Below are 15,000 nucleotides of genomic sequence, written 5' to 3'. Positions count from 1 at the left end.
TTAGAGTGGTGGTTGGGCTCCCTAGGGGCTGGAAACAAGCCGCTGGCCCCTAACACCTCTCTCCAAAGGGAAGGAAAGGGCTCTCTTCAGGAGGACTTCCAGGGGCTGAGTGTGTCCAGGGGCTGCTCTCCTCCCCTAAGGGGCGAGGTGAGGGGGGGAGAGCTGTGAGGAGCTGGAGGGCAAAGGCACCCTGCTAGGAATGTGTGCATCGAAGACAGGACCAGGCACGCTTTATTTCCCGCTTTATTTCTCTCTCTCTCTCTCTCTCTCTAACTCTCTTTTTCTTCCTCTCCCTCTTTCCCCTCAAAAGTACCTAGCCCTTTTCTCCACAAGAGTAACTACAGGAACCACATGTTGTAACTTGGTGGAAATTCAGCAATGATCATGGACCTAAACACACTTTCCACCTACAAAAAAACACACACAGAACACATACTATGGACTCTCCTATAAGCAAACAGCAATGTTGAGGTTGTGGTAACAGCACAGGTTATAAAGTCACCAAGACTAAACACACTTATTTTGCCACAAAAAAGCTGGCTACGCTAGCACTGAGCGGAGAGCCTGTGTGAGAAGCCCTATGTGCTCTGCTCAGAGTCACTGTGGCTTGTGTCACGGACCAATGGCGGGGCTGCCCTGAGACGGGGCTCCTCGCCAGCACCGACAGCTGGGCAGAGAGGGGAGATGGGGAGGAATACGTGAGGGGACCAGTAACATGGTATTGCGTGGCATGGCGGATTTTCCTTGTTGACAAGCAGCACGGCGGGCACAGAGGAGCAGGAGGAAATGCAAAGATGCCTTGAGAGGAAGCTTTGCTTACATCTGCTGCTGCTGCTGCCGGGAATGAAAGGCACATCTGGAAGGAACGAAAAGCAAAGGAAGACGCAGAAGAAAAAGAAGAAGCGAAAAAAAGGCTGTGGCTGCCGGGCCCTGTCCAAATGCACTCCTTCACCCTGTGCTCTTCTGTCCATTTGAGCTCGGGCCAGTAGATAGGAGGAATTCTCTCTCTCTCCCTCCTTCCTTCTCTCTCTCTCTCTTCCTCCCTCTCTCCCTCCCTCTCTCTGCCTCTCACTTTCTCTGCCTTGGCATCACAGCTCACTTTTTTTCCAGTTGCTGAATTCAAGTCATACAGCCAGGAGGTTACTTTTGTTACTGTCGTGCATGGCAAGAGGAGAGAGGGACAGAGAGAAAGAAAGAAAAAAGAAATACAGAGATAAAGAGAAATTCCCCCAAATTCACACGATTTCCATTTCCATTATATCACAGCAAAGGCAGCTTCAAACAGTTACGTCTTAAAGACATTTTCCACTAAATGACCGACGTAACCCTTCCCAGTATAATACTTCCCAGTCGTCTAAAACTCCCTACAGAACTGGGGGCATTCCAAAGGCCGAGCCCCACAGCACACTTCACATTCCTCGTACTGCTTTGCTTCCTTTTCAATGTACACAGCCTGGGCTGAAGAGGAGGAAGGGGAAGAAGAGGGGGAAGAAAGTACTGAAACAAGGTAGGGAGAGATGTGTGCGCTAAATGAATGGAAAGTGTGTGGAAGTGTAATATCTCTTCCCCCTTCCCTCTCTCTCCCTCTTCTCTCTCTCTCTCTGACTACTGTATACTGTGTGCAGTTTGGGTCCCTGGGCTCCAGTGGAGTTCTGGCAGACTACGGCTCAATCCAGCTCTCTGGAAACTCAAACAGACACGTTTCCTCTTTCTTGTGCTTGTATCTGTCTTTTGCACCTTTAAACTTCCATGCTACTTTGTGTGAATGCACACACACACACACACACACACACACACACACACACACACACACACAACACTCACACACACACACACACACACACAGACATACTGACATAACCTTACAGTTCTAAATATTACTCCCTGTACAGCCAGAACACACAATCCACATACAGTGTCTTCTTCTGGCTAAAGTTTAAGACTGTGTCCAGTAACCACAAGCAGCAAAGTACACATCTGAGGCTAATGCTTGGCATTACAGTGCCGCCAGATTACAAAACCGTTCAATGGAACCATATCTGTAAAGACTTTTACTGTGTTGCTTTTTTGGTCGCCATTCAAAACCACACGATAGCATTAGATGGACTGTGAGATATTTCAACACATTATTCTCTGTATGGCACAGATAACTGTGCACTGCAAATTTGTAATTGTAAATTGCTGTCTGCCAGTGTTAACTTATCATTTCTTCCACTTCCATTGTTTTTGAAACTCAGGTGACTTGCTGCAAAAACAAGCTCAAGACAGTGCTGCTTTGAGGGCAGAACTCAGCGCTGCCCGCTGGCTGCTGCAGTGGCAGTGGTCCTCACATTCACACCTCCATTATTATAACACAGATTCAGCCTAGCCCTCATATAAATACTCTCTCTCACACACACCTCCATTAATATAACACAGATTCAGCCTAGCCCTCATATTAATACTCTCTCACACACACACACACACCAGATAGAAAGCATAAGCACAAAACATGCCGTCAAGTGCATTTGTCTGGTGCCGTTTCACGTTGCCGTTTCACTTTGCCGTTTCACAGAAAAGCTAAAGCAGAGGATGGGTGGTGCTGTGTGGACCGCGTCTCCAAAGCTCCCTGTGTCCTGCACCACCAAAAAGGCATGGATGTCCCAGTGGAGGAATCCGGTCACCTCGCCCTGCTGAGCGACTCAGACGAACCAGGGGGTCACAGAGCAGGACCTCCGGGACCCTGACAGGAGTTGAGTGTGGTGGACACAGAGCAACTGCTCCAGAGGCCCAAGAGGTTTGTTAAGGGGTGGTGGTAGTGGTGGTGGGGGCATTCGGGGGCCCCCCCATTTCCCAAGGGGCCCCTCATGCCGTCACACACCACCTGAAGGGAGAGCCTCTATTTCGAAGAAAAAACACCATTTTCACCAGGCAGCATCTGTTATGGATGTGTCACGTGACACAGCGTGCATATCATGAGACTGGTCCTGTAGCGCAGGACTCTCATGGTGCGTCACACACCCACTGTACAGTCATCCCTGTACTTTGACATTTGTACAAGAAAAAAACGTTGGTTTTGTTACGTATGTGTCTTTGTGTGTGTGCGTGTGTGCCTGTGCGTGTGTGTGTTCAAATTTGACAGTGTTGTACTGTACGCTCTTTCCTAATCTTGTGAGTATTAGGTAAGCTGAGGCACTCAGGGCATGGTACAATGACCATTGAGGAGAGCACTCTAAAGATAGGCTCACTGACCTTCTGGAGAGTAGAAACTGCCCACTGGTACGCACAAGAAGTCTTTTGTCCAATTTTGGTCTGTACTTTTACCCAGACACACAGACACATAGACACACACACACACACACACACACACACACACACACACACACACACACACACACACACACACACAATCTTGCTATCAGGTTTCAATGTTTTATTAATATTTATTTCTTCTTTTGGAGAATCCTTTTAAATCCAGTTAAACCACAAAGAAGTGACATTTTTATGAAAATCATGGAGAAACTGATTTAGCGGTGGATGACTCTACACATCTCAGTGAAATTACAGTTTACGGATGAGTGCTGTGACTTCTTGGATGCAATTATGGAAGACAAGTTCTCTTTGCTTTCCAGTATAAAAACAATAACATCCACCCAATTTAATACAAATACACTGTATGAATCATTTTTGGGAATTAGATGTATTTTCTTTGGTACAATTTGGTTATATATTAAATGTATACTTTATACCCCATCAAATAAAACAACCATATTAGCTCTCACTTGATATTTGATTATCCCACCCTACCTGAGGGATCAAATAACAATTCAGTTTTTCACAGCAAGATGTATGAGAACACTACCTCTATCAGGACTACACAGTAGAGACGAAATGTACTGTATGAACACTGCATTGAGCCATGAACTCCTCTCAAGGATCTGTGCTGCATTCCAAACAGTCTGTTTGACAACACGCAGACAACCTCTGATCTCTCATTCAAAGGGATCGACAGAAGCTCATCTGATCGCTCGTGAGCGACGACAGGTTTAATACATGTGTTTTGAACTCACAACACCGCTCACACACTTCATCTCCCTCCAGTTTATGCCAGATCTTATCTTCTGCGACATACACCAAACAGCTAAGTGACACGAGGGAGAACCTCACGGTGGAAAGGTAAAGAAGAGAAAGTAAGAGAAAAAGAAAGAAAGAAAAGAAAGAAAGAAAGAAAAAAAATGAAAGAAGGAAAGAAAGAACAAACAAACAAAGTCAGAAATGATCTTAGTTCATATGCTTCAAGAAAGAGAGGAAGAACCTGCGAAAGAAAGAAAGTGAGGCGAAAGGGGAGGAGGAGAGAGAAGGGAGCAAAACAAATGGGGATGGCCAACATCTGTCCAAAAGCATTAGACATGAAAGGACCTCTCTCCGGCGCACTGATCTGGCTGCACTGGGGCCACATGACAAACAGGAAGAGCGCACAGCTGGCAGGATCACCACATCAATGAGGCCCAGTGTCAGGGGCCGCAATTACCCAACACGGCGCACAGAATACCTCAGTGCTGACGGCCGAGAGAGAGAGAGAAAGGGCACTGAGTCTGCGTCCACCTAACAGACACGCAGATGCACACACACAAGCGTACACATACACACACACACACACACTTTCACTAGGGGTAAATGCCTCAGACTAAATATCATGACACTGACACAAGGTGCAGTCAGAGGTGAAAGCAATAGGAAGACGCTCTTTTGAGGCCATAGTCAGGGTCGCGGTGCCAGACTCTCTTCTAGTGTGAACACATACTCACACATACCCACAAAACAAATGCTGGGGGGAAAATCCCCAAACAAAGAACACAGCGAGCTCAGCCCAGCCTTGTGGAAAAAAAGAGAGGATAAGAAGACAGACGGAAAAAAAGGGGAAAAAAGTTCACCCTGTTTAAACAACACAAAGATTACAGTTCGCCTGCTTCCACCCTAATTAGCAGAGAGATACGGCCGGGCCCAGGCCCAAGTAAACAAGAAGGGGCCGGAGCAGACTAATGAGCTGCCAGTCAGTAGAACAGAGGCATGCTGGCTGTCGGCCCAGACCGCTAACAAGCGCTAACGATGCTAATGAAGCTAACCATGCTAACGATGCTAACAGTGCTAATGCAGTGTATTCACATCATCTGAGTGTGTGCCTGCATGCCTGCAGGGAAGATGAGTCAAACAAAAGTATGTGGATAGTGCCAAAATGTGAGGGAAAACACAAGGTTTGGGGATATGGTGGTTTTCTGTGGCTCACTTAAGTTTGTTAAGTTTGTGCAATATGACTTCCAGGGATCTCAGATGTGGGGCTGAGCCGAGCTAGGCTGTTGTGCAGGCACACTGCTCTCTGGGGCAGGAAATGAGTGGCAGGGAGAGGGAGGAGGGCAGGATGCGCATGGAGGCGCCCACTGTTCCTGTCCAGAGCAGAGCAGCTAGGTGCTATAATCCTCTCACTTTTCTTTTGCCTCTGATTACTGCCCCTCTTCCCCCTTGTTAACTGTTAGCTTACCATTGTCTATGTTGTTACATAACTTTCTAGCCTCTCATCTTGATGAATTTCCATTGTCCATAATTAACATGGAGTTCACTTTCACTATGCTTTCTTCAACTCATAAATCTCTTGACTCTTAAGTCTTCACAGAGGCTTAAACTCACTGACTCTGAGTGATAGTGAGGGAGAGGAGAGTGTGCACCTATCCAGGACGAGGCTCTAGGCGAGGGCTTAGGGTTTCTTGGCTGCACTCAGCCCCCTCCAAAAGAAGCCGTTCTCTCTGTGCTCTGTGAAGCCAGCGCGGTCCACAGGCTAAACAGTGGTTACTTTATATAAAATCCTAAACCTAGGGTTCTGCTCTGAGGTTAGCATAATGACAAAGAGGCTCTCTCTCTAAAAAGCATGCTCCTTCACGGAGCTACAGCCTCACTCCACACTTTTAATTAAACCCAGTGACCTTTTTCTGTGGAGGAAAAAAGGCAGAAAGAGAGCGAGTGAGAGAGAGAGAGAGAGAGCGAGTGAGAGAGAGAGAGAGAGAGAGAGAGAGGGAGAGGGTTATGGATTTGAGCTACCCCTTTAATAGAGTGCCTGGGTACTCACAGTCATCGTTTCATCACCACCTTCACTTTCTTTTACTCTGGTTCTGCCTCCATTGTGCCCGGGGGGCACGTTACCTTCTGCTCATTAAGAAACGGATGTGTGTGTCTGTGTGTGTGTGTGTGTGTGTGTGTGTGTGTGTGTGTGTGTGTGTGTGTGTGTGTGTGTTTGTATGTGTGTGTGTGTGTGTGTGTGTGTGTATGAATGAAAAGGAAGTCATGCTGAGCAGTTTTTCTTTTCATATTTGGAGACTTCCCTTCAGTTACCTAATCAGGGAGCTTACACACACTACTGGGCCTCATTGATAAGGATCTGCTTGTGATCACTGGATTATTTTCCTACAAAGCTTCCAACAAATAATGTATAAAACATCCGTATGCATGATACTGTGTTCCTAAGCATAATAATATGTGATGATGCTGTGTTCCTAAAGATAATAACATGTGATCATAATGTATTCCTAAGGATAATAGCGTGTGATGTTACTGTATTACAATAACACCCTGATAAACACTGGGTTTTTAATTGTCATTCAAACACAGTCAATTTTGTTCATTATTGATTAACGAAATTGGGTGTTGAATTGAAAAGAGGATTTGAAGAATCAACAATTGCTCAGGGCTGCTTTCAACCACTAAAGGGCCCTTGGGTAAAGCCAACAGATTTTCTGACCATAATGACGTGTGTTCATGGAAGCAGAGCCGGAGCCGAGAGGTAGGTAGGTGGGAGGTAGTGGAGGTTGGGAAACGCTCACCTCCTTACTGCTGTTCTTGTCTGGAAATTAACACCCCCACGCATGTCAAGTGGCCAGGCCTCTCACCGGAGCCATGTGCCCGCAGGGCCAGACAGGCAGAGAGTGCACAGAGTGCCCATCTATTCTCATCTGCTCTGCAGATCAGACATCAGCAGCCATCAGCCAGCAGCCAGCAGCAGCCCCCTCCCCTCCTGCTCCCAAGCCCAGCAACAGTGCAGCCTCAGCCTGCCTCACATCTCCACTGGGACTGTTACGTAAGGGGGTAGAGGTGTGTGTGCTGACACATGTGTACGATTCGACCACAGGCTGGGGCTGCTCTCTGGCCAGTGGTCTCTATGTAAAGGCTTAATTACTAAAGGACAAGAGACCACTAGTCATTTGCACCTTTTAAACCAAGAACCTGTGTTACACCAGCTGAGACCGTGGATGTGGGGAGGTGCTCAAAAAGAGCACAAGTGTGGACAGGTAATGTGAAGTGGACAAAACAGTTGTTTTATGGTAACAGAGACTGAGGAAGGGTGTGTGTGTGTGTGTGTGTGTGTGTGTGTGTGTGTATGTGTGAGGTGGTTCCATCAGAGGAGATTACATCCACCGAAGCAAACCACCTCTTTATCTATTTTCACCAAAAACACACACACAAACACACGTATAAACACACACACACACACATATACACACACACACACACACACACACACACACACACACACACACCTCTTCCTCAGTCTCTGCATAACTATTTAAATACTTATCAAGCAGGTGAAAATCCTCTAACATTAAAAAGCCATTGACATTCCAGTGCGTAAAGGAAAACATGCGCAATAATCTCCTTGCACACAAATACCCCACTTGAAGCAGGAGATTAGCAGGTCAAAGGAGACCGCCTCCACAGGTAAATATTTGTGTTTCGACATGGTGTAGAGAGGAACCCCAAAGACACATTAACTGATCGCCTACATGAAAAAAACCTCTTGCAAAAAGACCAACAAGACCTTTGGAAAAGCCACCTCTTATCACCCATTGACTGCAGAGTCATTACTAACAGGCCCACACTGGGGCCTCTTGAACCCATACTCATTGTCAACACTGCGCTTAGTGCAATGCTGCTGTGTTGTGAAACAGCTTCCTGAGCCGTGTCATGGCAGCCGTTGAGAGCAACAGTGAAAGTCGTGCAAGACTGCAGGGGACTGGTGGGGGGGGGGGGGCATCCAACGGCAGCCTCTGCTGCATGATGAGCCCACAGTAGGGGGCGCTAGTGAGAGGCGGAGCTGGAGGGGGGAGCACCACCAGGTGTGTTTCAGACGTACCTTGGATGCACTGCAAGGAGCCATCCTCTGCCCGTATGGTGAAGGTCTCTCCAGGGTTGACTTGGACGAGAAAGACCTGTGCAACGGGAAGAGAGAAGATGAAACATCACTTCATGAAATGGCACACTCAACTCAAGAAACTTCACACATTGAAACAAGAGAATACGAAACACAGCATAAAGTGTAAAAAATGACAGGTCACTGGTCAAATCACCACTATGTCAAATAAGCAATGTGTAACGGAGCACAGCCAGAGACTACCACAGGGCCAAATGAGATCTGAAAAAGACCCTCTCACAGCCATGAGAACAGCCAGGAGGACTGCTGGTGCACATCCATCACAGAGCATACCAGACACAGACACCAGACCCTCCCACCCCTCTTCATGGCAAAACAACAGACAACTATCCAAACAAAGAAACTAATTTACAGACATAGACATGCTTGAACAGAAAGACTCGGAACCTATTCTACAATCCATGAAAAAATACAAAAGCACATGCACGTACACAGGGAGAGAGAGAGAGTGAGAGAGAGAAAGAAAGAAAGAGAGAGAGAGATACTCCCCTTTACTGAACCATCATGTGGATCAAAGACACCTGAAAAGGCTATTATGTAGCCATACCCCAACTACACCCACATCATGGTAAAAGAGCACAGAGTAAATAAACACGCCTCACCAAGTAAACAAAAGAAGGAAACAGAGAGAGAGAGAAAATAAATCTAGCTGATATCATAGTCTCTCCTTGTGGCGTGAGGCTGATCTTACCATCGTGTTGTTAGCAGGGAAGCTGTTGAGGGAGCATGTGTGCCTGTAGATGTGATAAAGTTGGCCAGCCATGGCTGGGGCTTTCAGTCTCGCACGGCTAATCTACAGGTAGCGCTGGGAGGACGTGAGCAAAATCCTCTTGGCCTCTCTATCATGCCCATCCCTCTCTCCCTCAGCAGCAGCAGCAGCAGCAGCAGCAGCAGCAGCAGGAGCAGTCCAGGAGCCGCAGCAGTGGCCTCCCAACAGACCCAGGCTCCCCACAGCACAGCACTGCACAGCACTGCACAAGAGGTTGTGAGGAGCTCCTGCCTTCTACTTCCTGCTCAAATTGTCTGCCGCTGCTGCTGCTGCTGTTGCTGTTGCTATGGAAACCAGAGCGCGTACAACTGAGACTCACCCAGGTTTGGTTTTTTTCTCCAAAGGAGGAAAGCTTAAGAGAGGAAAGCCCTGCCGTAGCATCCCTATAGCATGGTTACATAATATGACCACGCAGACACACACACACACACTCACATGTGCACAAACACACATCCACACACTAACAGGCACACATGCGCTGGATTTCAAAGATAAAATCTAGACGCTTAAACTTGAGAGGATATTGGCTGTGGCATATCAGGAATTATAAATGACCACAGTCAGCCGAACAAACAAACCCAAGAACAAGAACACACAGACAGACAGAAGTAAAAACGAGAGAGGGGAAGAAAAGAGACAAAAAGAAGATAACAGAGAGAATGTGAGAAAACTAGCTGACTAAATCACAATAGAAATTAACCTCTGCAGTCTTCCACAGACCCCTTCCCTCCTATACCCCTGCACTGCTGTGCTCTGAGTCACACTTAGCCCACTGACCAGTGCCATCTCCACCCATTAAACCCGTATGGGCCCTGAGGCTGCACAGACCTCTGGTGGCCCACTGCTCCATGTGGTTTGTCAAAGTGTGTCCCCACCCTCAGTGTCTCCGCCCGCTGCTGTTGTTCTACCATTATGACATCCATGTTCCACAGCTAGATCTGACAGGCTAAAGGGCAGTTTCTTGCAGAGCTGGCTTCAGGGATATTAAGTGTTTTCTTTTCTGGGTCCTTACAGATGTTTGTGTGTTTGAGGTGTGATGTTTATGTGCGAGTTTGCACTTTAGGTTTGCAATCTGCTTAGGTGTGCATGAAATTATATAAGTAAATGCTTTTAGGACTTCTGTGGGATGTGTAGTTCGGGTGTGTGTTTCAGGAGCTGCTCCTGTGCGTTGTGTCTGTGGGGGATGCCTTAAGGAAGGCCTGGTGCTCAAGTGTGTGTCTTACCTGCTGCGACCCATCTCCATTAACCATGTGCGGCATCAGGGCACACTCCCCGTTGAGCAGAGGCGGGGGCAGGTCCAGTGGAATCTGGTCTGTCATCATCATTGTGACGTACATTCATGGAGAAATTTCCTGGACTGCCCTCCTGAGAAGAGAGGACAAACGGTTGTTAGCCATTAAACAGTCCAAACAAACATCTGACTACAGAATAACGAACAACCAAAACGCCGTCCTAGTGTCCGCTAAGCTTCAACACAGACACTGAGAGTTCCAGGAACACTGCAGCGTGATCTTCCTCCTCAAGTTTGAGGGCTGGTTACTTCAGCAGTCAAAGATCAGCATGCTCCATTTTTATCACTGAACACAAAGAGGAGCACTGACAGAGGAATTATGCAAATCAAAAAAGTCAACTGAATTGCTCCAACACAAATGTTATGCACTGAGGGATCTCTGAGGAGGGGATATGCATACTCTGAGCGAGCAACGGTGAATGATAACACTGCTAATGATCCACAGAGCAACATTCAGTAGCTTTAGCTTTGCTATCACTTTGGTGTGTAATGAGCTTATAATGAAGTGAGGAGTGATAGGAGCCTTGAGGGAGAAAGAGAAAAGAGTGGAGAAAGTGAGGGAAAAGAAAAGGTAGAGAAAGGAAAGGAGAAGATGGAGGGAGAGCGAGGGAGAGTGAGAGAAAGAGGGAAAGAGGGGCCAGAATGAGTCAGAAGGCCTGAAAAACAGTCATCAGAGACTCTTGGTCTTGAGCGAACTAACAGTTTCAGGAAAATGGTATAATGGGAGAGGTCTCTGTCCACAGTACTTTCTCTCTTCCAGTAAAAACACACACACACACACACACACACACACACACACACACACACACACACACACACACACACACACACACACACACACACACAATCTCCCTCAGGGTCTCTAAGGGCAGTAGTCAGCCCACAGGAAATGACTCTTCGCGGAAGCGGAGGGAGGACCATGACAAAACGCGTGGCAGAGCCAGCCGGACCCCTCCAGCGCACCCCGCACCCGCTCCCCTCCTCCCCAGGGACCCATCTGTCAGCCGCAGGAGCATGTCGGAAAGGAGGAGGGCGAGAGGAGAAGGGAAGGGGGAGGAGGGGAGGTCAGGAAGGAATGGGCACAGCAGCATGACGCTGCTGGGAGAAGCCTTGCGCCACTCGTTCCAGTGATTCAACTGGGCCTGAGCTCCTCTGAGAGCCAGAGGCCCAGCCTACAGCAGAGAGAGGGAGAGGGAGAGAGAGGGTGAGGGTGAGGGAGAGGGGAGGGAGAGGGAGAGGGAGAAGGAGAGAGGAAGGGAGAGGCCGCCAGGGTTCCTGCTGGAGGGTCCTAAAGACTGCCATGTCGGGAAGGCCAGAATCCAAAATGAACAGACTAATCAGTGTCAGGAGGTCACTGACTTTCATCAGGGAAATGGTTTGATCGTGGATGACTAATATCCTGTTAACCATTTAGCTCTCCACCCCGTCTGCTGTGACCTCACTGCAAAGTACACAGGTTGAAGGAAGTCAGCTGTTGAGTTGACCTTCTTCCCTCTCCCTCCCACCCTCTCTCCCTCTCACTGTCTCCCTCTCCCTCTCTCTCTCTCTATCCATCAGAGCGGGATGACGTGCAGCCTCAATCCCAGCCTCCCCTTCAGATCCCAGCTGAGAGACATATGTTCCTGATTGCTAAAGCTGGCTCACCAGAGAGAGAGAAAGAAAGAGAGATCTCTTTCTATCTGTCTGTCTATCTATCTATCTGCTGTACAATCATGAGCAGAGACATGGCCATGTGAACTATTTCCCCTGAGGAGAAAGAAGCCACATATTTCCCCCTCTGAGTCCATTAAAATGACATTCATTAAGACATGGCATAGTGATTGACCAGGAGACAAAGAAACACTGCACAGGAAGTAAAAGCCCTGCTGTCTGAAGTCCGTGAAAGAGATCACCAGTGAAGACTGCAGCACGAAGGCAACATAAGCTCAAGTCCCTCATTTAAGTCTCTCGTAAGGGTAAAGGGAGGAGCGAGAGAGCGAGGGATTTAGAAAAAGTCTTGCCCACACACAGTGGCATCACAATGCAGCAAGGGTAATTAATACCCCTTTTAAGAGCTGCCAACCCGCACCCAGTGAGCAAGAGGGAGAGAGAGTTGGGGGTAGTATCAAGATGCAGCATAGTGGAGGGACACTGGAAGAAGCAAGCTGTGCAACTCAGAAAGGGGAGCCAAACTGTCCGTGGAGTTAGTTGGCCGGTTGAGCGGGGGCCGCCTGGGTCAGTCGAGGGGCCGCCTGGGGCTGCGGACGGCTCAAGGCAGACAGGCAGACCGGCCGCGGTCACAATGAGCTCACCCTTACGTAAAGCAGCCGCCAGCGAAAGCCCCAAGCGCAGCGCGAAGCCCGCGAGGTGAGATCAAGCCAGCGACAAGAGGCCCGCATTAGGGCCCCTTTGATGAACAGATCCCCCCTGCTTTAGCAGCTAATGCGGGCTCTATGAGGGGCCTCCGCCAGAGCCACGCGGCCACGGCCCCAACAAACAGCTATAATTAGGAGTTCCATTTAAACTGGATCCAAGAGGGCATCCGAGGGGATTTGAGACTCTTTCAATGGAAAGGCAAAGATTAGTGGATTTTTAAGTGTTCGTCATACTGTTCTTCAGAGCAAAGACTGTTGCAATGAATCAGAGAAGAAGACATGAGATTCATATGCCGCATGGGAGAGAGGTGATGAGGTTGGTTCAAAGGTTACTTAACACGTCATTCCACAAGTCTAACCCCCATGCACACGCACGCACGCACACACACACACACACACACACACACACACACACACACACACACACACACACACACACACACACACACACACACACACACACACACACACACACACACACACACACACACACACACACAAACAAATACACACACACACACACACACAAACTCCTAGGAGTTCGTCCCACAAGATTTCTCCCGACTCTGCATGTGGCTTGAGGTTTCCTGAGTTTGAATGTTTCCAAAGAATGCCTGTTTAATTCAGTGTCGATTCCAACAACTGATAAAAAGGTAAATTGAAAAATTCCTCCTAGCATACGCAGCAACAATTGACCACTTGTTCTGTGCAGACGAGGTGAGAGGACACAGGGTGGGTGGGGTGGGGATTGCGTGAAGGTGGGGGGGGGGACTCAGCATAGCTTTGGGAAGAAAGAAGTGAAGACTGCCTCTTGAATCTAGCATAGGATGCACAGGAGGACCACTCAAGCCAGTGTCATCTCACCCTGTATGCACTTATTCAAACACACACACACACACACACACACACACACACACACACACACACACACACACACACACACACACACACACACACACACACACACACACACACACACACACACACACACACACACACACACACACACACACACACACACACACACACACACACACACACATAAACACACACATACGTACAAAGCAGTAGAGCCTAGGCCACAGAACAGCTGAGGCACTTCTAGCTTGTGATTTAGACCAGGCTTCTGTCCCCACCCACTTCAGAGGGTAAATCAGGACAACCACACAACCTTCATCCAGTGTGTGTGTGGGGGTGGGGGGGGGGGGGGTCCTTGCGAAGGAAGGAATGGAATAGTGTATGTGTTAGTGAGAGAGAGAGAGAAAGAAAGAGGGAGAGAGAGAGAGAGAGAGTGTGTGTGTGTGTTTGTGAAAGAGAGAACAGGCGAGAGACAGACGGAGAGGACAAGAGAAAGAGCTAAACTTTACTAAAAAATGGAGGCTCTGTCACTGTTCTGTTGTGCATTTTTTCCTCTCAGGACGACGGCCAATTTCTCGCCTTCACCCTATCAATCACGTGAAACACAATCAGCCTTCTGACAGGTGTTTTTCCCATAATATAGCCAGTGTTGCTAAGGATTGCTCTCTGTTACTGTTTGGATTTGTTGCCTCCTGTCCTCCTCCTCCTCCTCCTCCTCCCCCTCTTTTTGCTCTTCTGTGCCTCAACTCCTCTGGAGGCTCCAGACAGCTTTGCCAAAGGGGCAGAGTGACAACAGCACAGTCTGCTGCAGATCATGCAACTCCCTTCTGAGCTCAGGACTAGAACAGCGCTGCAGAGGATGCGTGTCAGCCGCGGCCAATTCACACAGACGCGCTCCAATCACTGCACTGCGGAATGAAACGACAGCGCCAGTATTACTAAAAAGAAATGGCCATGCACACCCTCAATTTCCTGTTTCTTACGTGCGAGAAGGCCAGCTGTGGGTGCATGCAGAGGCGACTGCACAACAGAGGCTGGATCAGTTCAGCATGTCTGCAGCAGCTGCCGCTGCTGCTGCTCATACGCTTGACCACTCAGACAGCAGCTGCACAGACCCACACCAGGCGCGGGGCCAGACTCAGAGAGAGAGAGAGAGAAAGACTGTTTTGCTGTTATGAGGATGGCAATCGAAAATACAAATGGATAATAAAGCTAATAGATGTATGTCTATGTGAGAATCTGTCTAGAGTCTATGTGTATGTCATCCTAAGTCTGTCTCAACACCTATGTGTGTCGGTATGATCCACAGCATGGCACCTGCAGGCCCACCCTTCCTGAAACAGTGAGTAAAACATGGCACCCTCCCTTTTTTTAATTTATGTATAAATATCACAGAGAAGCTAATTAAACTCTCCAACCTCTCCAAGTGCCTTTCGCTCTTCACTCTGCGTTTCCTGTCTTGTCTTCTGCTGCCCTGTCTGCAGGCACGCCG

At 48.3% G+C, this 15,000-nt stretch overlaps 1 protein-coding gene across 1 annotated transcript in view; it reads right to left on the bottom strand.

Annotated features, from left to right (window-relative positions):
- The window catches only part of fndc3ba (fibronectin type III domain containing 3Ba), a 104,756-nt gene that overhangs the window by 68,338 nt on the left and 21,418 nt on the right, over positions 1–15,000 (bottom strand). The window contains exons 2-3 of the mRNA XM_031560055.2: positions 10,229–10,370; positions 8,159–8,234 (exon numbers count right to left, since the gene is read on the bottom strand). Of these exons, the coding sequence (XP_031415915.1) occupies positions 8,159–8,234; positions 10,229–10,342 (190 nt within the window). The 5' untranslated portion in view covers positions 10,343–10,370. The remainder of the gene's footprint in view (positions 1–8,158; positions 8,235–10,228; positions 10,371–15,000) is intronic.

This window comes from Clupea harengus, chromosome 22, assembly GCF_900700415.2.
Source record: "Clupea harengus chromosome 22, Ch_v2.0.2, whole genome shotgun sequence".
Classification (NCBI taxonomy): domain Eukaryota; kingdom Metazoa; phylum Chordata; class Actinopteri; order Clupeiformes; family Clupeidae; genus Clupea; species Clupea harengus.
The sequence above is the reverse complement of the archived record's forward strand: the minus strand, read 5'-3'. Positions and strand labels throughout refer to the sequence as shown.